The 23,395-nt window shown below is 47.3% G+C and overlaps 1 protein-coding gene across 3 annotated transcripts in view; it reads left to right on the top strand.

The window, feature by feature from the left end:
* CSNK1D (casein kinase 1 delta) overlaps positions 1-23,395 on the top strand; it is a 76,976-nt gene that overhangs the window by 19,664 nt on the left and 33,917 nt on the right. For all 3 annotated transcript variants that reach the window (XM_069752493.1, XM_069752491.1, XM_069752492.1), the window contains exons 4-6: positions 2,365-2,593; positions 5,566-5,736; positions 6,411-6,559. In XM_069752493.1, coding sequence (XP_069608594.1) covers positions 2,365-2,593; positions 5,566-5,736; positions 6,411-6,559 — 549 coding nt within the window. The remainder of the gene's footprint in view (positions 1-2,364; positions 2,594-5,565; positions 5,737-6,410; positions 6,560-23,395) is intronic.

The raw sequence follows: 23,395 nt of genomic DNA, 5'->3' as shown, positions 1-23,395 counted from the left end.
ACAGGGATTCCGCCCTACAGCTTTGCAAAGCGGCAACTTGGTCTTCCATCCACACGTTCGCCAAATTTTACAAGGTCCATACCTACGCATCGGCGGACGCCAGCCTAGGCAGAAGGATCCTGCAGGCGGCAGTGGTGAGTCCTCTGACCTGATGGAAGTCTGTTTTTCCCGCCCTTGGGACTGCTTTGGGACGTCCCATGGTTCCTGTGTCCCCCAATGAGAGGCGATAAAGAAAACAGGATTTTTGGTTGCTTACCGTAAAATCTGTTTCTTGAAGCCTCCTTTGGGGGACACAGCTCCCTCCCAATGTTTTCTGTTATCTGTTCTATGACTGTTCTCACGTTTACAGTTCTCAAGTTTGTGGTTATGGTTTTTCAACCTGGTTTCATTATCTCCTACTGCTTTCGCACTAACTGAAGAGTATAATGCCAGTCGGGGGGGTGTACACTGCAGAGGAGGAGCTAACTTTTTTTATTTGCATAGTGTCAGCCTCCTAGTGGCAGCAGCATACACCCATGGTTCCTGTGTCCCCCAATGGAGGCTTCAAGAAACAGATTTTACGGTAAGCAACCAAAAATCCTGTTTCGCACATGAGTCATAATGAAGGCACCTGTGGAGTAAGCTACACCTAATTAGTTCAAACTGCATGATGTGTATTGATTTATTTGAATTTAGCGCATTCTGCAAGATCCGTGTTCTACCGTCAGAAATGTTACTTCTGTAAAGGATTAGGATACATTTCTGGTGTACATTTTGATGAATAAGGCACCAGTTTGGCGCAGCCTGGCAAAACTAACATAAACGCCAAGCCACTAACAAGTTGTGACATTTCAAGGTGTAAACTGTCAAATGCCTTAATGAATCGTGTCCGAAGTCTGGCATAGAAACTTAAAGGTGTATTCTCATCGCCAAGACCCTATCCCAACATGTAGTAGGTGTAATAATATTAGCAAATACCTCCAATTAGAAATGTAATATAGTTTTTCTGATTTGCTCATGTGCAGGCATTGCAGTACCTTAGGTATCCATATGCATGTAAAGAAGCTGCGGAGACACCATCACGTGTTTCTCGACGCAAGCAGTGAATAGCCAGGCCTTTCCCCGGGAAGGAACAACCACGGGAAGGGCAGCATCCTATGAAGGAAAGCCACCTATGCCAAGCATGGTATCCATCCACAGACAGCTGTTTCGGGGGTTTTGCCCCTCATCAGTGTGGAGTAGGAATCTGGCTATTAGGAGCAGTGCCTAGTAAAAAGGCTATAAAGGCACAGATGATTGGCCTCGGGGAGACCAAGACATCCAACACCGTGGAGACACCATCACGTGAGAAACACGTGATGGTGTCTCCGCGGTGTTGGATGTTTTGGTCTCCCCGAGGCCAATCATCTGTGCCTTTATAGCCTTAGGTATCCATAGTTACGACCACTGATATAGCGACAGTTTAGCTAGAGGCTAGTGGTCGTAACCATGAATACCAAAGGTCCTGCAATGCCAGCACATGAGCAAATCAGAAAAATTATACTACATTTCTAATAGGAGGTGTTTGCTATTATTATTATTACACGTACTACATATTGGGATGTGATCCTGGAGATGGGAATACCTCTTTAAAGGGAATCTGTCACCCCAAAAATCGTATATGAGATAAGACCACCGGCATCAGGGGCTTACCTACAGCATTCTGTAATGCTGTAGATAAGCCCTCGATGTAACCTGAAAGGTAAGAAAAACAGGTTAGCTTATACTCACCCAGGGGCGGTCCTGGTTCGTTTCGGGTCCGATGGGCGTCCGGGTCCGGCGCCTCCTATCTTTATACGATGACGTCCTCTTCTTATCTTCCTGGCGCAGGGGTACTTTGTCTGCCCTGTTCAGGGCAGAGCAAAGTACTGCAGTGCGCAGGCATCGGGAAAGGTCAGAGAGGCCCAGCACCTACGCACTGCAGTACTTTACTCTGCCCTCAACAGGGCAGACAAAGTACACCTGCGCCGGAGCCGCAGTGTGAAGACCAGAAGAGGATGTCATCGTATGAAGATGGGAGGCGCCGGACCAGACCACGACACCCATCGGACCGGGACCGCCCCTGGGTGAGTATAATATAATCTGTTTTTCTTACCTTTCATGATACATCGGGGGCTTATCTACAGCATTCAAGAATACGGTGGATAAGCCCCTGATGCCGGTGGCCTTATCTCATATACGATTTTTGGGGTGACAGGTTCCCTTTTAATGTAAGCATGGAGGAGTATGGACGATTGGACTGCTCTATAAAGACAAAATCTGTGGTAAGAGAAATTGTTTGCTGCCATTTTTGTTCTGTGACACGAGGTTTATGCTCGCTCTCTTCTTATTTTATTTTCTTACCAGATTAGTCGCATTGAATACATCCATTCCAAAAACTTCATCCATCGTGATGTGAAGCCAGACAACTTCCTCATGGGCCTTGGTAAGAAAGGAAACCTGGTCTACATCATTGATTTTGGACTTGCAAAGAAGTACCGCGATGCCAGAACACACCAGCATATCCCCTACCGCGAAAACAAGAACCTGACTGGAACTGCCCGCTATGCATCCATAAACACTCACCTGGGAATAGGTAAACTGTGCTTTTGCTTATTCTTCCCCACCTTCCAGGATCATTACTAGTGATGAGCGAGTGTACTCGTTGCTAGGGTGTCCTCCGAGTATTTCGCGGCAGCTGAATGATTTACAGCTACTAGCCAGGCTGCGTACATGTGGGGATTCCCTAGCAACCAGGCAACCCCCCACATGTACTCAGCCTGGCTAGTAGCTGTAAATCGTTCAGCTGCCGTGAGGAAAACTAAATCTCCGAGCACTAACAAATACTTGGAGGTCACCTGAGCGTGCTCTGGAAAACCCGAGCAACGAGTATACTCGCACCTCACTAGTCATTACTTGTTTGTTCATCCATGGACCGCCATATGAAGGTTGCTTTTTGTGAGATAAGGTTTTGTTTTGAATAACATTATTCATGTTATCGTACATTTGAAATGGTGGGAAAAGAAAAAAGAAAAATTTTTTTTTCTACAGAATTCATTTTGCGGTAAAAATGATGAGAAAAATTGTAACTGCAGAATACAAAAAATGTCATTTTTTTAAGATACCATTTCTCTTCTCGAAGATGGATCTGTGTGAAGGCTTGTTTTATTAACTTGGTCAGTTGTCGATTTTTTTATTTTATTTTTTTACTGTATTGGATACAAACGAGGTTTTGTTGTTGCTTCTTCTTACTATTTTTTTAGTGGTAGCAGGTGGTGAGAGTTGTCTCAATGGGTTTTTATTTTCATTTTTTTTTTTTTTTGTGTAACACAGCCTGCACCAACAGCATGTATCCACCATACAACATACTAGTGAATCCTGTGTCAGCAATGGGCTAAATGTCTAACAGCCGGGTACCCAACCTTAGGGTCCTTAAACATACAATCAGCAAGCAAGTATTCCTTTGGAGACTAAAGGCCTGTTTTACATGCTGCATTTTTTTTTATGCATTTTTTTTTTCTCCTGTGCATTTGTTCACGTGGAAGAAACACCGCATTTTACAGTTCCAACAAATTGAGTGAGAGTTCTGAAATATTATCCACACAGTACTTTTTTTTACACTAAGGCTATGTGCACACTTTCAGGATTTTTAGCGCTTTTTTCCTTTTTTCTTTCTGCCGTTTTCCGCAGAAAAAACGCTTACATAAGCATCCCATCATTTCATGCTTTCTGCATTTTTTTGTGCACATGCTGCGTTTTTTTCCACATTGGAAACGCATTCCGGAAAAAAACGCATGTTCGTTCTTTGTGCAGAATTGCGGCGATTCCGCACACATAGGAATGCACTGATCCGCTTAATTTCCAAATGGGGCTATGCCCACCATGCTCAAAGTAAGCGGATCATGTGCGGATGGTACCCAGGGTGGAGGAGAGGAGACTCTCCTCCAGGCCCTGGGAACCATATCCTGTGTTTAAAGAAAAAAAAAAAGTTATATATTCACCTTCTGGCAGCCCCCGGATCCAGTCCAGGCCTTAGCGATGCTCCCGCCAGCTCCCGTTCCGAGGGATGCATTGCACGAATTAACTGGATGACGTAGCAGTTTCGTGAGATGCCACGTCATCTGGGGTTATTGTTGCGAGGCATCATTGAGAATGGGAGTTGCCGGGAGCATCACCACGAGGATCGGGAAGGTGAGAATATCACGATTTTTTAAATTGTTTTTAACATTATCTTTTTACTATTGATGCTGCATAGCCAGCATCAATAGTAAAAAGTTGGTCACACTCGTCAAACACTATACAACTCCCTGCCAGGGGTAAAACGCATGCGGAATTGGCATGCTTATTCCCGCTAAACGCTAGCGTTTTCCAAGCGTAATTAGCTTGCAGAATGCTAGCGTTTTCCAAGCATCGCTTGGAAAACTGGTTGACAGGCTGGTCACACTTGTCAAGCAGTGTTTGACAAGTGTGACCACCTTTTTACTATTGATGCTGCCTATGCAGTATCAATAGTAAAAAGATACAATGTTAAAAATAATTTAAAAAAATTAAAAACCGTGATATTCTCACCTTCCGGCGTGGGTGACTTGGTGGGAGCCGGTCACTTCTATAGTAACTGACAGTCGGAGAGGAGAGGAACAATGAAGTTATAAGTAAAGGTTTCCGTATGCAGTGTCAGGGTAGTGGGTAACACCTAGTTATCAATTTATCCATTAATGTTTAGTCAGGTGTAATAATAGAGAGAAACCAGTGTGCAGAACAATGAAGGACCTGTGTTTTCTTGTGGGCATGCATGACCATTGCTCTTCACTGTCTATGGGAGCCCATGTGCACTAACACTTTTTATTCTCAATGCACTTTGGGACTCCTTTTCTTTGGGTCTGGCCACTTGAGACCCCACTGATCCAGTCATTATGTGAATATATGACAATTGTTTGTGTAATAACAGATTTAAAAGATTATCTACGTGAACAACCCCTTTTTAAAGTACCCCTCCAGCACTTTGGGTTTTTTATTTTACCATTTGTTACTATCTGTATTGGATGCCCAGTGAGTGCATTAAAATACTTACAAGTCACTGTCGTCTGCCGTTTCCAGCACGACTCCGATTCCTCTGCAGCATGTTGTGCCCAGCTGGCTTACACAGCGTTTTGTGTGTGGATAAAAAGCCACTTTCTCAATGTAAGTCTACGAGACTAAGACTCTAATCAACTAACATTGATTAGAAATAATGGTCCACTGTGCGAGCCAGCAGGAAAAAACGCTGCAACGTGATGGTGGAGAAGGGAGCATAGTGCAGTGCTGGAAACGGCAGAGGACGGCGACCAGTAGGTATTTTATTGTACACACTGCACGTTCATTACTTAAAGCTAACAAAGGAGGCAATAAAAACCACAGAAATGGGAAGCCCAGTGTAAAAATAAGGCGCTTGTACTCTACTCCTGCACCATCGTCAGCACTCGCACGACATGGTCACATCAGCTCTGAAGCCAATGTCATGCCAGGAGATCTGCACTTGGTACCATGCAGCAGTTTTTTAGTATTCTAAATGTTTACCTGTCCCTACAGAGCAATCTCGGCGGGATGATCTGGAGTCATTGGGCTACGTACTGATGTATTTCAATCTGGGTTCACTGCCATGGCAAGGACTGAAAGCGGCGACCAAACGACAAAAGTACGAGCGCATAAGTGAGAAGAAGATGTCTACACCCATAGAGCTCCTGTGTAAAAGCTATCCATGTAAGTAACCAGGCTCCGTGCACTAGTCAGGGATTAATAATCTAAAACCTCAGCTCCTGTAGTTGTGATATAACAGGACCACCCTTTTAATCTTGCCATTTTAAGAGGGCCTAGAGTTAGGCCATGTTCACCTGATGTAGATTTGTAATCTGGATTTCACACAAAATCTGCAGCGCAATTCCAGTGCATTCCAGTGCAATACAAGTAAATGAGATTTTCAAAATCCCCTTTACTGTCCGGTAAAAAAAATCTGCATAATGATGCAACTGTGGTGCTGATTTCACATCTACCATTCTTTCCTCTATGTAAGCCTGTGTTACCCATGATGGCTGCTCATAAACATGTATTGGGTATTCTTAAAAAGTGCCAAACATCAGCCTGTTAAAAGGATAATCCAGGATGGCCAGTATGACCTGGCAATCCCCGGCGTTGCTCCAGCCTTGATGTCCTGCTTGTTACTTATTGTAGTGGATCTTCAGAACCTTTGCCGTTACTGCAGATTTCCATCTCCGATCTTGGATGTATCCCATATTTGCAGGCACCTTGATTTTTTAGCTAAATTATATGTACAGTCGTCCGTGGAAAATGTGGCTCAGTTCTCCTCTTTACAGGATGCTGTTCTCCTAGTTTCAAAAAAATGGTAATTTTAAATAATTTTTTTTCTCCTTTTTTAGCGGAGTTTGCCACCTACCTGAACTTCTGTCGGTCTCTACGCTTTGATGATAAGCCGGACTACTCGTACTTAAGGCAGCTATTCAGGAATCTCTTCCACCGTCAAGGGTTTTCCTACGACTATGTGTTTGATTGGAACATGCTGAAGTTTGTGAGTAAATCTGTATAAGACACCTTCTGCTTCTCTCCGTCGCCACAAAGAATTGAAAATGCCTAGTAAACCCTTCTTTTTTTAATTCAGCCAACCCTCTCTCACTTTGTTTCATTTCTTGTATATTTTCGTTTTTGACCGTACCTTAACCCCTTCAAGCCGCGGCCCTTTTTCGTTTTTCCGTGTGCGTTTTTCACTCCCCTCCTTCCCAGAGCCATAACTTTTTTATTTTTCCGTCAATATGGTCATGTGAGGGCTTATTTTTTTGCGGGACGAGTTGTACTTTTGAACGACACCATTGGTTTTTGTTTTTTTCCATGTCTTTTACTAGAAAATGGGGAAAAAAATTCCAAGTGCAGTGAAATTGCAAAAAAAGTGCAATCCCACACTTGTTTTTTGTTTGGCTTTTTTGCTAGGTTCATTAAATGCTAAAACTAACCTGCCATTGTGATTCTCTAGGTCATTACGAGTTCATAGACATCTAACATGGCTAGGTTATTTTTTATCCAAGTGGTGAAAAAAAATTCAAAACTTTGCTTTAAAAAAAAAAAAGTGCCATTTTCCGATACCCGAAGCGCCTCTCATTGGGGGACACAGGAACCATGGGTGTATGCTGCTGCCACCAGGAGGCTGACACTATGCAAATAAAAAAGTTAGCTCCTCCTCTGCAGTGTACACCCCACCGACTGGCATTATACTCTTCAGTTTAGCTTAGTGTCAGTAGGAGGTGGACACGGGTCTTTCATTAGACCCTTATCTACCTCAATGTGCGTCGTTTCTTTTCAGGTTTTTCCGGCGGGATACAGGGTGAGCAGTCACACCTGTATTCCCACAAGCGGACTATGAGTACGGTGTGTACTGCCACCCCGTATCCTCATAGATCCCTCTCCAGGACCAAGATCCTAGCACACAAGCGTGCTTAGAAGTCCGGTCCTGGCTCCGTCCCCCACCCACTCGCCCACCAGAGCCTGTCGGTTTGGAGGAGACGAGGACGTCCATCAGCTCCCTGGACGTCTCATACCCTTTCTTGTCAGGTTAGTATTGGTGTGGGATGTTTTAGGTGAGTATTTCCCCCATTCCCATCCCACATCTTTTATAGGGGGGGTCTTGTTAGGGGCTCCCAGCCTCCTTTCATGATTCGGGCTCGGAAACCTTCGTCTTCCAGGATCTACTACCGCACCTGGAAGGCCTACTTCCGTTGGTGCGAGTCCAACCGCGTTCCGCCTATGGTTTTTTCCCTGCCTTCTCTTTTGGCCTTCTTTCAGGCAGGACTGGATTCGGGCCTGGCTCTTAGTTCCCTGAAGGGTCAGGTCTCTGCACTTTCCATCCTCTTTCAGAAGACCTTGGCCTCTCGGCCACAGGTTAAGACCTTCTTTCAAGGGGTAGCCCACACCGTCCCGCCGTACAGGGCCCCTGTGGAGGCATGGGACTTAAACCTGGTACTGGACGTTCTGAAGGTTTCTCCCTTTGAACCTCTTAGGGAGATTCCTCTATCAGTTTTATCGTGGAAGGTGGCCTTTCTTGTGGCCATCACGTCAATTCGCCGCGTTTCCGAGCTGGCGGCCCTGTCTTGCCGTCCTCCGTTTTTGGTCATTCACCAGGACAAGGTGGTCTTCCGGCCCCCACCTTCTTTTCTTCCTAAGGTGGTTTCCACCTTCCACCTCAACGAGGACATCGTTCTACCTTCCTTTTGTCCAGCTCCGACTCATCCTCTGGAGCGATCGTTGAACAAGCTGGACCTTGTCAGGGCAGTGAGGATCTATCTGGACAGAACGTCCACTTTCCGGAAGACGGATTCCTTTTTCGTCATTCCTGATGGCACGCGCAGAGGCCAACCGGCTTCTAAAGCGACTATTGCTCGCTGGATCAGAATGGCAATTTTGGAGGCTTACCTGGTCAAGAACAGAGTGCCCCCTCCTGGGATTAAGGCTCACTCTACCCGGGCAGTCGGCGCCTCCTGGGCGGTGCACCACAGGGCTTCCGCCCTACAGCTTTGCAAAGCGGCAACTTGGTCTTCCATCCACACGTTCGCCAAATTCTACAAGGTCCATACCTACGCTTCGGCGGACGCCAGCCTAGGCAGAAGGATCTTGCAGGCGGCAGTGGTGAGTCCTCTGACCTGATGGAAGTCTGTTTTTCCCGCCCGTGGGACTGCTTTGGGACGTCCCATGGTTCCTGTGTCCCCCAATGAGAGGCGATAAAGAAAACAGGATTTTTGGTTGCTTACCGTAAAATCTGTTTCTTGAAGCCTCCATTGGGGGACACAGCTCCCTCCCAATGTTTCTGTTGTTATCTGTTCTATGACTGTTCTCACGTTTACAGTTCTCAAGTTTGTGGTTATGGTTTTTCAACCTTGTTCATTATCTCCTACTGCTTTCGCACTAACTGAAGAGTATAATGCCAGTCGGTGGGGTGTACACTGCAGAGGAGGAGCTAACTTTTTTATTTGCATAGTGTCAGCCTCCTAGTGGCAGCAGCATACACCCATGGTTTCTGTGTCCCCCAATGGAGGCTTCAAAAAACAGATTTTACGGTAAGCAACCAAAAATCCTGTTTTTTCGTTATCTGGGGTCGGATGAGGGCTTAAGTTTTGCGTGCTGAGCTGACGATTTTAATAATACCATTTCGGTGCAGATACGTTCTTTTGATCGCCCGTTATTGCATTTTAATGCAATGTCACGGCGACCAAAAAAACGTAATTCTGGCGTTTCGGATTTTTTTTCTCGCTACGCTGTTTAGCGATCAGGTTAATGCTTTTTTTTTATTGATCGGGCGATTCTGAACGCGGCGATACCAAATACGTGTAGGTTTTTTTTTAAATTGTTTTATTTAGGATGGGGCGAAAGGGGGGTGATTTAAACTTTTATATTTTTTATATTTTTTTTCATATTTTTAAAAACATTTTTTTTTTTACTTGTGCCATGCTTCAATAGCATCCATGGGAGGCTAGAAGCTGGCGTAGCCTGATCGGCTCTGCTACATAGCAGCGATCATCAGATCGCTGCTATGTAGCTGAAATGCAGGTGTGCTGTGAGCGCTGACCACAGGGGGACGCTCACAGCAGGCCGGCATCAGTAACCATAGAGGGCTCAAGGACCTCTATGGTTACCTTCCTGATGCATCGCCGACCCCCCATCATGTGACGGGGTCGGCGATGACATCATTTCTGGCCGCCCGCCCGGAAGCACCGGTTAAATGCCGCTGTCTGCGTTTGACAGCGGTATTTAACAGGTTAATAGCGGCGGGTGAATAGCGATTTCACCCGCCGCTATTGCGCGCAGATGTCAGCTGTACAAAACAGCTGACATGTTGCGACTTTGATGTGGGCTCACCGCCGGAGCCCACATCAAAGGGGGTGACACGGCATGCGCAGTAATAGTACAGCGCATGTCGTGAAGGGGTTAACCCCTGAAAGGGGTTATTCAGGAGCGCACTGCTGCTGGCTTCCTGCTTTGCCGAGAGCAGTGCACCCTTAAAGATTGACTGTTCAGACCGAAAGCATGGTCACTCCTCTGAACTAACTGAGTTCTCCCAATCTACTAACAGAGGCTGCTTTGCCTCTACAGCATGTGAGAAGTGGCTGGATCCAGACCAGGTTGGGTGGCCGGTGACCAAGACAACAAGCTGTAAGCTCTAAAATTTAAAAATCATTGCTATCATGCGGGCACAGGAGCTGTGCCTGCACAATCGCTGCTGGGAGTTTTGCTTACATGATAGCAGAGACCCGACTCAGCCACGGAGTTGCCCTTATAGCCCTCAGTTGTTTAATCCCCTAAATACCACGATCGATCTCAACATTTGGGAGGCTGGAAGAGGGAGGGAGCTCAATCGTGATGATGAAAATTATCATTGCAAGGGCCCGATCATTGTTTTGATATCCTGAGGTTGTCATGGCGACCCCTGCGTCACCCAACTACAGGAAGCCTGATGGACCCTGCTCAGAGGATGGTCTTAGGGTATGTGCACACGTCAGGATTGCATCAGGATTTTGTCAGTATTTTACATCAGTATTTGTAGCCAAAACCAGGAGTGGAACAATTAGAGGAAAAGTATAATAGAAACATATGCACCACTTCCGCATTTATCACCCACTCCTGGTTTTGGCTACAAATACTGATGAAAAATCCTGACAAAATCCTGATGCAATCCTGACGTGTGCACATACCCTTAGAGGCTTGCGTCACTGACAGGTATAAAGCTGGTGCATGGTATTGCATTATACCAACCATCAGAGAGTGATAACAGTTTAAGTGCCACAGAAGGACCGAGGAAAAAAAAAAAAAAAAAAAAAATCACAAAATAAAAATTATACCCATACATATGTATTATGCAAAAAAGAAAATTAAACAAAAAAAAGTACATATTTGGGGTCTCCGCATCCTGAATGACCCTACTTATAAAACTGTCAACTAGTTAAGCTCATCAGTGAACACAGTGGAAAAAATAAATAAGGCAAAAAAAAAATGTTTTTTCATCATACTGCCTAACAAAAAGTGGAATAAAACATTATCCTAAAGACGAATGTGAATAAAAACGGTCGCACTGAAAACTTCTTCTTGTCCCGCCAAAAACAAGTCGCCATCACCAGAGAAATAAAAAAGCCATAGCTCTCAGAATATATCAAAAATTATTTTTTCTGTAAAATAGATTTTCTTGTGTAAAAGGGCCAAAACATAAAAAAAGGTTATAGATGTGGTATCACTGTAATCGTAATGACCCCAAGAATAAAGCTGCGGAATGGCATCAAAAAAGTTCCCGAATTTCTGGTTTTGATTCATTCTGCCTCCCAAAAATCTGAAAATAAAGTGATTAAAAAATGTTATATGACCAGAAATGGTACCAATAAAAAAGTCAACTCGTGCCTCTAAAACTACATGGCTGTTGGCAACAACATTGAATAATTGTAGCTCTCAAATATGGCAATGCTGAAACCTTGTTTTTGCAAAAAAAAACAAATTGCCTTTTTAGTGTGTGACAGCAGCCAAACAGGAAAAAGGAGATAGATCTGCGGTCTCTGTAATCACTTTCTGCGACTGCTTGATGACTTGTTCGATACAATGCAACACCAACGTATTCCAGTATATGATAAAGATGAGTGTCCGATGAGGCTGGGCTTCACTGGAGCCTTTAGCAGGTTTTCTCACAAACTATTCTTTATTCCAGGGCTGTGGTTCGGAAACCAAACCTCCGACTCCTCGGTAGTCCTGAATCCTGATAAATGACCACAGCACTGACTCCGCCAAAATGGACGCTGGCTTCACGACTCAGACTCCACAGCCCTGCTTTGTTCAATAGATCTTGGATTAATAAGTTAAATTTGATGTGTTCATAAAAATGTCCCTGTGCTGAGATAATCTTATAAATGTGTCCCTGCTGTGTACTGTGTAATGTTTGTGTCTGACCGTACAGAGACATGGTCTGATCGTACCACAGCTCCTGGGCAGGGGAGGAAGGAAGAGACTATAGACATGTTTTTTTTTTTTTATTTGGAGGTAAAATATTATTTACAAACAAGCAGGGAAATGTTTTACCTCACAGAAAGAATCAGCTGTGCTGTCCTGTCTGTATACTCTCTTTTGCTTCCTCCCCTGTCTAGGAGCTGTGGTATGATCAGACCATGTTCCTGCCGGGCAGACACAGCCAGTACACAGCAGGGACACATTTATAAGATTATCTCAGCACAGGAACATTATATTTAACCCCTTTACCCCCAAGGGTGGTTTGCACGTTAATGACCGGGCCAATTTTTACAATTCTGACCACTGTCCCTTTATGAGGTTATAACTCTGGAACGCTTCAATGGATCCTGGTGATTCTGACATTGTTTTCTCGTGACATATTGTACTTCATGACAATGGTAAAAATTCTTTGATAGTACCTGCGTTTATTTGTGAAAAAAACGGAAATTTGGCAAAAATTATGAAAATTTTGCAATTTTCCAACTTTGAATTTTTATGCAATTAAATCACAGAGATATGTCACACAAAATACTTAATAAGTAACATTTCCCACATGTCTACTTTACATCAGCACAATTTTGGAACCAAAATTTTTTTTTGTTAGGGAGTTATAAGGGTTAAAAGTTGATCAGCAATTTCTCATTTCTACAACACCATTTTATTTTAGGGACCACATCTCATTTGAAGTCATTTTGAGGGGTCTATATGATAGAAAATACCCAAGTGTGACACCATTCTAAAAACTACACCCCTCAAGGTGCTCAAAACCATATTCAAGAAGTTTATTAACCCTTCTGGTGCTTCACAGGAATTTTTTGAATGTTTAAATAAAAATGAACATTTAACTTTTTTTCACAAAAAAATTAATTCAGCTCCAATTTGTTTTATTTTACCAAGGGTAACAGGAGAAAATGGACCCCAAACATTGTTGTACAATTTGTCCTGAGTATGCCAATACCCCACATGTGGGGGTAAACCACTGTTTGGGCGCATGGCAGAGCTCGGAAGCGAAGGAGTGCCATTTGACTTTTCAATGCAAAATTGACTGGAATTGAGATGGGACGCCATGTTTTGTTTGGAGAGCCCCTGATGTGGCTAAACATTGAAACCCCCCACAAGTGACACCATTTTGGAAAGTAGACCCCCTAAGGAACTTATCTAGAGGTGTGGTGAGCACTTTGACCCACCAAGTGCTTCACAGAAGTTTATAATGTAGAACCGTAAAAATAAAAAATCATATTTTTTCACAAAAATTATCTTTTTGCCCCCAATTTTTTATTTTCCCAAGGGTGAGAGAAGAAATTGGACCCCAAAAGTTGTTGCCCAATTTGTCCTGAGTGCGATGATACACCATATGTGGGGGGGAACCACTGTTTGGGCACATGGGAGGGCTCAGAAGGGAAGGAGTGCCATTTGAATGCAGACTTAGATGGAATGGTCTGCAGGTGTCACATTGCGTTTGCAGAGCCCCTAATGTACCTAAACAGTAGAAACCCCCCACAAGTGACACCATTTTGGAAAGTAGACCCCCTTAGGAACTTATCTAGATGTGTGCTGAGCGCTTTGACCCACCAAGGGCTTCACAGAAGTTTATAATGGAGAGCCGTAAAAATAAAACAAAAATTTTTTCCCACAAAAATTATTTTTTAGCCCCCAGTTTTTTGTATTTTCCCGAGGGTAACAGGAGAAATTCGACCCCACAATTTGTTGTCCAATTTGTCCTGAGTGCGCTGATACCCCATATGTGGGGGGGAACCACTGTTTGGGCGCATGGGAGGGCTCGGAAGGGAAGGAGCTCCATTTGGAATGAGGACTTAGATGGAATGGTCTGCAGGTGTCACATTGCATTTGCAGAGCCCCTAATGTACCTAAACAGTAGAAACCTCCCACAAGTGACACCATTTTGGAAACTAGACCCCCTAAGGAACTCATCTAGATGTGTTGTGATAGCTTTGAACCCCCAAGTGTTTAACTACAGTTTGTAACGCAGAGCCGTGAAAATTAAAAAAAAAAAACTTTCCCCCCAAAATTATTTTTTAGCCCCCAGTTTTGTATTTTTCCGAGGGTAAGAGGAGAAATTCGACCCCAAAAGTTGTTGTCCAATTTGTTCTGAGTACGCTGATACCCCGTATGTTGGGGGAAACCACCGTTTGAGCGCATGGCAGAGCTCGGAAGGGAAGGAGCGCCATTTGGAATGCAGACTTAGATGGAATGGTCTGCAGACGTCACATTGCGTTTGCAGAACCCCTAATGTACCTAAACAGTAGAAACCCCCCACAAGTGACCCCATAATGGAAACTAGACCCCCCAGGGAACTAATCTCGATGTGTTGTGAGAACTTTGAACCCCCAAGTGTTTCACTACAGTTTATAACGCAGAGCCGTGAAAATAAAAAATCCTTTTTTTTCCCACAAAAAATATGTTTTAGCCCCGAGTTTTGTATTTTCCCAAGGGTAACAGGAGAAATTGGACCCCAAAAGTTGTTGTCCTATTTGTCCTGAGTACGCTGATACCCCACATGTTGGGGTAAACCCCTGTTTGGGCACACGGGAGAGCTCGGAAGGGAAGAAGCACTGTTTTACTTTTTCAACGCAGAATTGGCTGGAATTGAGATCGGACGCCATGTCGCGTTTGGAGAGCCCCTGATGTACCTAAACAGTGGAAACCCCCCAATTATAATTGAAACCCTAATCCAAACACATCCCTAACCCTAATCCCAACAGTAACCCTAACCACACCTCTAACCCTGACACACCCCTAATCCCAACCCTATTCCCAACCGTAAATGTAATCTAAACCCTAACTGTAACTTTAGCCCCAACCCAAACTGTAGCCCTAGCCCTAACCCTAGCCCTAACCCTAACCCTAGCCCTAACTCTAACCCTAGCCCTAATGGGAAAATGGAAATAAATACATTTTTTTAATTTTTCCCTAACTAAGGGGGTGATGAAGGGGGGTATGTTTTATTTCTTTATCGCCTCTCATTGGGGGACACAGGAACCATGGGTGTATGCTGCTGCCACTAGGAGGCTGACACTATGCAAATAAAAAAGTTAGCTCCTCCTCTGCAGTGTACACCCCACCGACTGGCATTATACGCTTCAGTTTAGCTTAGTGTCAGTAGGAGGTGGACACGGGTCTTTCATTAGACCCTTATCTACCTCAATGTGCGCCGTTTCTTTTCAGGTTTTCCGGAGGGATACAGGGTGAACAGTCACACCTGTAGTCCCACCATGCGGACTATGAGTACGGTGTGTACTGCCACCCCGTATCCTCATAGATCCCTCAGCAGGACCAAGATCCTAGCACACAAGCGTGCTCAGAAGTCCGGTCCTGCATCCGTCCCCCACTCACTCGCCCACCAGAGCCTGTCGGTTGCGGAGACGAGGACGTCCATCAGCTCCCTGGACGTCTCATACCTTGCAGGTTAGTACCGACGTGGGATGTTTGAGGTGAGTATTTTCCCTTCTAGATCCACAAACGGGGGTGCCTTATTTCACATCTTACCTGCAAGGCAGAGGTAAAGCTTTTTCCCTTGACGAGCATTGGGTCCCTTCGGATCTCTTTCAGCCGCCGCACGGCGCGGCTGCCTTTTCTGACTACGTGACAGCGCTGTTCCGGCCGCTCTAACAGCGGCCACTTTGCACCAATGCGGCCCTCTCTGGCCGCCGCACCGCTTCCCTGGCGGCGGCCGCCCTGTCCCCTGTTCCGGCGCGACTGCAGACGGGCAAAACCAGGGACTCCTTTACAACTACCGTGCCGCTTCTTCTATGTGTCCGCGCTGTTCCGGCCGCTCTATCAGCGACCACCTTGCTCCAGCGCGGCCTTCTCTGGCCGCCGCACCGCCTGCGGCTGCCCGGCTCCGGCCGCTGTATGCGGCGCTTCACTCTTTTCTTCAGTGCGGCAGCTTTGCCAAGCCGCCGCATCGCTTCGGGTCCCTGCAGCTGTGCTCCTCCTGCCGCGGTCTGCGGCCGTTCATCCTGTCACCTTCGGTGGCGCTGCTCCGGCTGCGGTGTGCGGCCGCTCAGCTGCCGGCCGCTTACATACTCCGCGACCTGTAAGGCTCCCTCTCCGGTCACCTATCTAATTTAGGCCCCGGCTTCTGCCCAGGCCTACTTCCGGTGCCGGACTCCGCCCCCTTTCTTCTCTCATCGGGCGGGCTTTTCTCCCGCCCGACATTTTCACTACGGCCCGCCTTCTCTCCGCCCACCGGCGCCATCTTGGGACTCCTTTTACATGCACGAGTCCTCTCTTCTCTGGAGCCCATACCGCGGTCACATCCGCAGTTCGGTCCAATTTGCAGCAGGAGCCCTCCTGCCTACAGGACTTCTTCTTACCGGAGGCCGATCATCAAGCCGAGCAGCGTCCTCCGGATTCCGTTTTTCATCTACTGTGAGTAGCTCTGCACTGCAGACCGTCACTCCCCTCTGAACCCCCCCCCCCCCCCCCCCCGTCCCCTAACCACTCGAGCAAAAGGGGGCCACTCTCGTCTTCCTACTCCTGCAGCAACCCGATTGTGTCCACCGCCCTGGATCCCCCGGCTGCTCCGCTCGAGAGCGACGCCCTGGCTGGGTTTTTCCTCTGTCACAATCGGTGGCGGATCTGACACGGGTGTCTCACACTCTGGTGTCCGTGCTGGACCGATTTACCCCTGCAGACCCCCGCAGTAGCCAGCGGGTCGCAGGAAGCTCTGTCCGAGCCCTCCATTATAGGCCGCAAAAGGTCCAGACAGGAACGCCGGTCTGAGTCCGCTTCACGCTCCATCTCACCACACGGTCCTTCTCTGCGGTCGACCTCCCCCCGGCCTCCTCTCCTGAGTCAGGCGAGGCGTTCTCCGATGCGCCCTCAGAGGATACTTCGGAGCTGTATTCTAACCAAATCGCTACCATGAGGGATATGGTTCAGAATCTCATTGGAGCAATAAATCAAACCTGTGGCATCAAGGAGTCCGCTATGGAACCCGCAGATCAGGCGGTTTACTTCAGACGGGCTAAACCACCTTCCAAGTTCTTCTCTCCTCACCCGGAGTTCGAGGTGATTATGACCAGAGAAAGGGAGAACCCGACCAGACGCTTTCAGAGAGGAAAGCGACTTGGCGTTTTGTACCCCCCTTTTCCCCGGAGCTCACCACTAATCGGACGGTTTCCCCTTCGGTGGATCCTCCGGTTTACAGACTGTCCACCAGCACAGTCCTTCCACTGTCCAGCGGAGCATCTCTGAAGGATTCTAACGATAGTCATAGAATCTTTCGCGAAGTCAGCATTTGAAGCGGCCTCAGCTAGTCTTTGCCCGGCTTTTGCTTCCACTTGGGTTTCAAAATCCACATCCAAGTGGGCCAAACAACTCCGTCAGGGCATTCTGGACGGGGCTCCACCCGGACAGCTGGCGGAACTTGCCAATCAGATTTCTCACGCAGGTGAATATCTGGTCTCCGCCTCCCTGGATGCCGCGTCTTGTGCGGCTCAGGCATCCAGCAACGCGGTTGCCATCCGCCGGACCGTTTTGGCTTAAGGCCTGGCAGGCGGATTTGTCTTCTAAAAAGTCCCTTAGCAGCCTGCCTTTTCAGGGGTCTCGTTTCTTTGGTTCTATGCTCGACCAAATCATCAAGAACGTCACCGGGGGGCACAAGTTCTGTTTTCCCCAGGCCAAACCTCGTCGTCCTCCCCCTAGACGACAGAGGTCACAGGCACGTCAGGAGAGGACAGTATCCTTTAGGCCCACTCCTTCCTGGTGTCCTCGCTACTCCCAGGGTAGATCCTCCAGACCCGGGACTGGAAGGTCCACCTCGGCATGACTCTCGGCAAGACCCCAACCCACCTCCCAGGCTGGGCGGCCGTCTCCTCTTCTTCAGGGACGTCTGGATCTCCTCAGTGGGTCAGGGAAGTTGTATCCTTGGGATACAAGATAGAGTTCGTTTCACTTCCCCGGGATCGCTTCTTCGAATCCCGACCTCCAAGAGACTCCGCTCTAGTTCCGGGCTTCTTCGCACCCATCGCTTCTCTCCTCAAAGCCGGGGTAATCGTTCCCGTTCCAGAAAAAGAACGGTTCACAGGTTTCTATTCAAACCTTTTTTTGTGGTACCCAAAAAAAAAAAAAAAAAAAACGGCAAGGTGCGTCCCATTCTGGATCTCAAGCTACTGAACAGGAGAGTTCGTCTGAAGCTCTTCAGGATGGAATCCCTTCATTCAGTAATTGCTTCCATGGAGGCTCAGGAATTTCTGTGTCCCATAGATATTCACGACACCTACCTCCATGTCCCGATATTCCCGGGACATCACCGACTCCTGCGCTTTGCGGTGCTCCAGGACCACTTTCAGTTCGTCGCCCTGCCGTTCAATCTTGCAACCGCTCCAAGAGTTTTCACGAAGATCATGGCAGCGCTGATGGTTTTCTTGGGGTCAGAGGCCTGGTTCTGTTTCCATACCTCGACGACATCCTCATCAAGGCTCCATCCTTTTCTCACGAGAGCCTATCCATCGTTCTCGACACACCTAGCCCGTTTCGGGTGACTGGTCAACCGATTGAAGTCCTGCCTTATTCCTTATCAGCGCATCATCTTTCTGGGCATGCTCTTCGACACTCGTCAGACCAAAGTCTTTCTTCCCGAAGACAAGAGATCCATCCTTCGTTGGGACATACGCTTGCTCCAGGGTCATCGGCCTCCCTCCTCCCGTCCAGCCATGAAGGTTATGGGGAGGATGGTAGTGACATTGGAAGCGACTCCCTTCGCCCAATTCATTCACGATTCCTTCAGCAAGTCATTCTGTCTCAGTGGGACAGGTCGGTCTTCTCCCTGGATCGTCCTATCCGACACTCTCTCCGGGTCAAGCGGTCTCTCAAGTGGTGCCCGACGTCACCCCTCATCTCCCAGGGCAGGTTCTTCCTTCCAGTTCACTGGCAGGTGGTGACAACGGACGCCTGCCTGCTCGGCTGGGGTGCGGTATTTCGCCACCTGACTGTTCAGGGCCATTGGTCGGCGCAGGAGTCATCTGTACCGATCAATCTCCTCGGGATTCGGGCCATTTTTCTGTCCCTCCGTTTCTGGGAAAGGATTCTCAGGGGGACTCTGAGCTCCTTGGCCCTGGCCGGGGTATCCAGGATCCTCCTCTGGGCAGAAGCAACAGTTCCGGTGATATCCGTGGTGCATATCCCCGGCGTGGACAATTGGGCCGCCGACTTCCTCAGCCGCGAGGGCCTCGCGGCAGGAGAATGGTCTTTGCACCACGTAGTCTTCCATCAGATTTGTCTTCGATGGGGGACTCCAGATGTGGCCCTCACGGTCTCTCCTACGAACAGGAAGGTCCCTCAGTTCGTCTCCAGGTCTCGCGTTCCTCTTGCAGTGGGCGTCTACGATCTGGCCTTTCCTTGGTCACAGTTCGGGCCTCCCTACCTGTTCCCACACCTTTCATTACTTCCCAAACTGTTGAAGAAGATCATAGCGGAAGAGATGCCGGTCATTCTGATCGCCCCGGATTGGCCCAGGAGAGCTTGGTTCGCGGAGCTCGTCAATCTTCATGCGGACGCTCCCTGGCGCCTTCCAGACAGGCCCGATCTGCTGTCTCAGGGGCCGATCTGCCACCCGAGTTCTCGGTCGCTCAGTTTAGCAGCTTGGCTGTTGAGAGCACAGTTCTAAGAGTGTCCAGCCTTTCAGACCGGGTGATTCACACCATGATTCAGGCTCGGAAGTCTTCGTCTTCCAGGTTCTACTATCGTACCTGGAAAGCTTACTTCCGTTGGTGCGAGTCCAACCGCATTTCTTCTATGTCCTTTTCCCTGCCTTCCATTTTGGCCTTCCTTCAGGCAGGACTGGATTCGGGTCTGGCTCTTAGCTTCCTGAAGGGCCAGGTCTCTGCGTTTTCCATCCTTTTTCAGGTCTTTAGCTTCCCGACCACAGGTTAAGATCTTCCTTCAGGAGTGGCCCACGCTGTCCCTCCGTACAGGGCCCCTGTGGATTCATGGGATTTAAACCTGGTACTGGACGTTCTGAGGGTTTCTCCCTTTGAGCCCCTCAGGGAGATTCCTCTGTCAGTCCTTTCTTGGAAGGTGGCCTTTCTTGTGGCCATCACTTCTATCCGCCGAGTTGACGGCCCTGTCTTGCCGTCCTCCGTTCTTGGTCATCCACCAGGACAAGGTGGTCCTCAGGCCTTCGCCTTTCCTTCCTAAGGTGGTTTTCCACCTTCCACCTCAATAAGGACATCGTTCTACCTTTCTTTTGTCCAGCTCCCACTCATCTTCGGGAGCGATCGTTGAACAAGCTGGACCTTGCCAGGGCAGTGAGGATCTACCTGGATAGAACGTCCACTTTCCGGAAGACTGATTCTCTTTTCGTCATTCCTGATGGCCCGCGCAGAGGCCACCTGGCTTCTAAGGCGACTGTTGCTCGCTGGATCAGAACGGCAATTCGGGAGGCTTACCGGGTCAAGAACAGAGTGCTCCCTCCTGGGATCAAGGCTCACTCTACCCGGGCAGTTGGCGCCTCCTGGGTTTGCACCACAGGGCTTCCGCCCTACAGCTTTGCAAAGCGGCAACTTGGTCTTCCATCCACACGTTCGCCAAATTTTACGAGGTCCATACCTACGCTTCGGCGGACGCCAGCCTTGGCAGAAGGATCTTGCAGGCGGCAGTGGTGAGTCTTCTGACCTGATGGAAGTCTGTTTTCCCGCCCTAGGGACTGCTTTGGGACGTCCCATGGTTCCTGTGTCCCCCAATGAGAGGCGATAAAGAAAACAGGATTTTTGGTTGCTTACCGTAAAATCTGTTTCTTGGAGCCTCCATTGGGGGACACAGCTCCCTCCCAATGTTTCTCAGTTTCTGTTGTTCTAGGTCCTATGACTGTTCTCACGTTTACAGTTCTCAAATTTGTGGTTATGATTTTTCAACCTTGTGGTTTATTTCCTACTGCTTTCTCACTAACTGAAGCGTATAATGCCAGTCGGTGGGGTGTACACTGCAGAGGAGGAGCTAACTTTTTTATTTGCATAGTGTCAGCCTCCTAGTGGCAGCAGCATACACCCATGGTTCCTGTGTCCCCCAATGGAGGCTCCAAGAAACAGATTTTACGGTAAGCAACCAAAAATCCTGTTTTTTATAGCGGGTTTTTTAGCGGATTTTTATGATTGGCAGCCGTCACACACTGAAAGACGCTTTTTATTGCAAAAAATATTTTTTGCGTTACCACATTTTGAGAGCTATAATTTTTCTATATTTTGGTCCACAGAGTCATGTGAGGTCTTGTTTTTTGCGGGACGAGTTGACGTTTTTATTGGTAACATTTTCGGGCACGTGACATTTTTTGATCGCTTTTTATTCCGATTTTTGTGAGGCAGAATGACCAAAAACCAGCTATTCATGAATTTCTTTTGGGGGAGGCGTTTATACCGTTCCGCGTTTGGTAAAATTGATAAAGCAGTTTTATTCTTCGGGTCAGTACGATTACAGCGACACCTCACTTATATCATTTTTTTATGTTTTGGCGCTTTTATACGATAAAAACTATTTTATAGAAAAAATAATTATTTTGGCATCGCTTTATTCTCAGGACTATAACTTTTTTATTTTTTTGCTGATGATGCTGTATGGCGGCTCGTTTTTTGTGGGACAAGATGACGTTTTCAGCGGTACCATGGTTATTTATATCTGTCTTTTTGATCGCGTGTTATTCCACTTTTTGTTCGGCGGTATGATACTAAAGCGTTGTTTTTTGCCTCGTTTTTTTTTTTTTTTTTTCCTACGGTGTTTACTGAAGGGGTTAACTAGTGGGCCAGTTTTATAGGTCGGGCCGTTACGGACGCGGCAATACTAAATATGTGTACTTTTATTGTTTTTTTTTTTTATTTAGATAAAGAAATGTATTTATGGGAATAATATTTTTTTTTTTTTTCATTATTTTGGAATATTTTTTTTAATTTTTTTTTTACACATTTGAATTTTTTTTTTTTTTACTTTTTTACTTTGTCCCAGGGGGGGACATCACAGATCAGTGATCTGACAGTTTGCACAGCACTCTGTCAGATCACTGATCTGACATGCAGCGCTGCAGCCTTCACAGTGCCTGCTCTGAGCAGGCTCTGTGAAGCCACCTCCCTCCCTGCAGGACCCGGATCCGCGGCCATCTTGGATCCGGGGCTGGAGGGAGGAGGGAGGGAGGTGAGACCCTCGCAGCAACGCGATCACATCGCGTTGCTGCGGGGGGCTCAGGGAAGCCCGCAGGGAGCCCCCTCCCTGCGGGAAGCTTCCCTGTACCGCCGGCACATCGCGATCATCTTTGATCGCGGTGTGCCGGGGGTTAATGTGCCGGGGGCGGTCCGTGACCGCTCCTGGCACATAGTGCCGGATGTCAGCTGCGATAGGCAGCTGACACCCGGCCGCGATCGGCGGCGCTCCCCCCGTGAGCGCCGCCGATCGCGCTGGACGTACTATCCCGTCCATGGTCATAGGGGCCCACCCCACATGGACGGGATCCAATGGTGGAACTTATTATTCCAAGATCTATTGATTAAAATGTAACATTGTTCACCCTTTTAAGATGGAAGTGATCAAGATGTCTGAAGGCACCCAGCTGCCATGGCAGGCCATCTGTACGCCAAGATTGTGTTGCGAGGGGAACTATAAGCATCCGGAACAGATTCCCCAGCAGGATCACTGAGCTAAGCTAGTAACCAATATGTATTTTTTTACTGACCTTGGATGTAAGAGAATTACATCCCCTGATGGGTTACAAATTCGAGGTATGAGGGGCACATTATAAAAGCGAATATTGCAGCATTGGCAGGGACCAGAACTAAAAGAGCCACCTTGACAGAATGCAGCATTAGTGCTGCACAAGGTGGCTCTTTTAGTTACAAACGCCTGAGGGGCTGACAGGTTCCCTTTAAAAAAGTACGGTGGCTCCCTCTTTACCCCCATTAACTCCCTTAGATCGGGATTGTGTGGTCTTGATGTTGCCATGACATGAGTCCAAGGCCGAGTAATGGCCTTACAGTCTGCCAGCTATGGAGGCCTGATCAGATGTCAGCAACATTTAGGTGGTAAAAATACATTTATTTAGTCATTGCACTTTGCGTTTATTCCTGAAAAGCACCTGGTAAGGGTAAATAAAAAAAAAAATAAAAACCTGACCGCAGTTGTGAATATGTTGAGGGGTGTTTTCTTTAAAATGGTATCACTTTAGGGGGGTTTCCAATATATAGGCCTCCCCAAAGTCAGGTCAAAACTGTAAATCTAGAGGAGGCCTTAGCATCTCTAACATTACGGCATACTATAATGCTACTCTTATAAGGCAATCAGTCCACTGGTGGTCGGAGGGGGAGTTACCTATTTGGGTGGACCTGGAGACATCGTTGAACTCGGACAGATCACCAAAAGTTATCATCCTTGA

This window comes from Ranitomeya imitator, chromosome 2, assembly GCF_032444005.1.
Source record: "Ranitomeya imitator isolate aRanImi1 chromosome 2, aRanImi1.pri, whole genome shotgun sequence".
Classification (NCBI taxonomy): Eukaryota; Metazoa; Chordata; class Amphibia; order Anura; family Dendrobatidae; genus Ranitomeya; species Ranitomeya imitator.
This window is presented reverse-complemented; position numbering and strand designations above follow the sequence as displayed.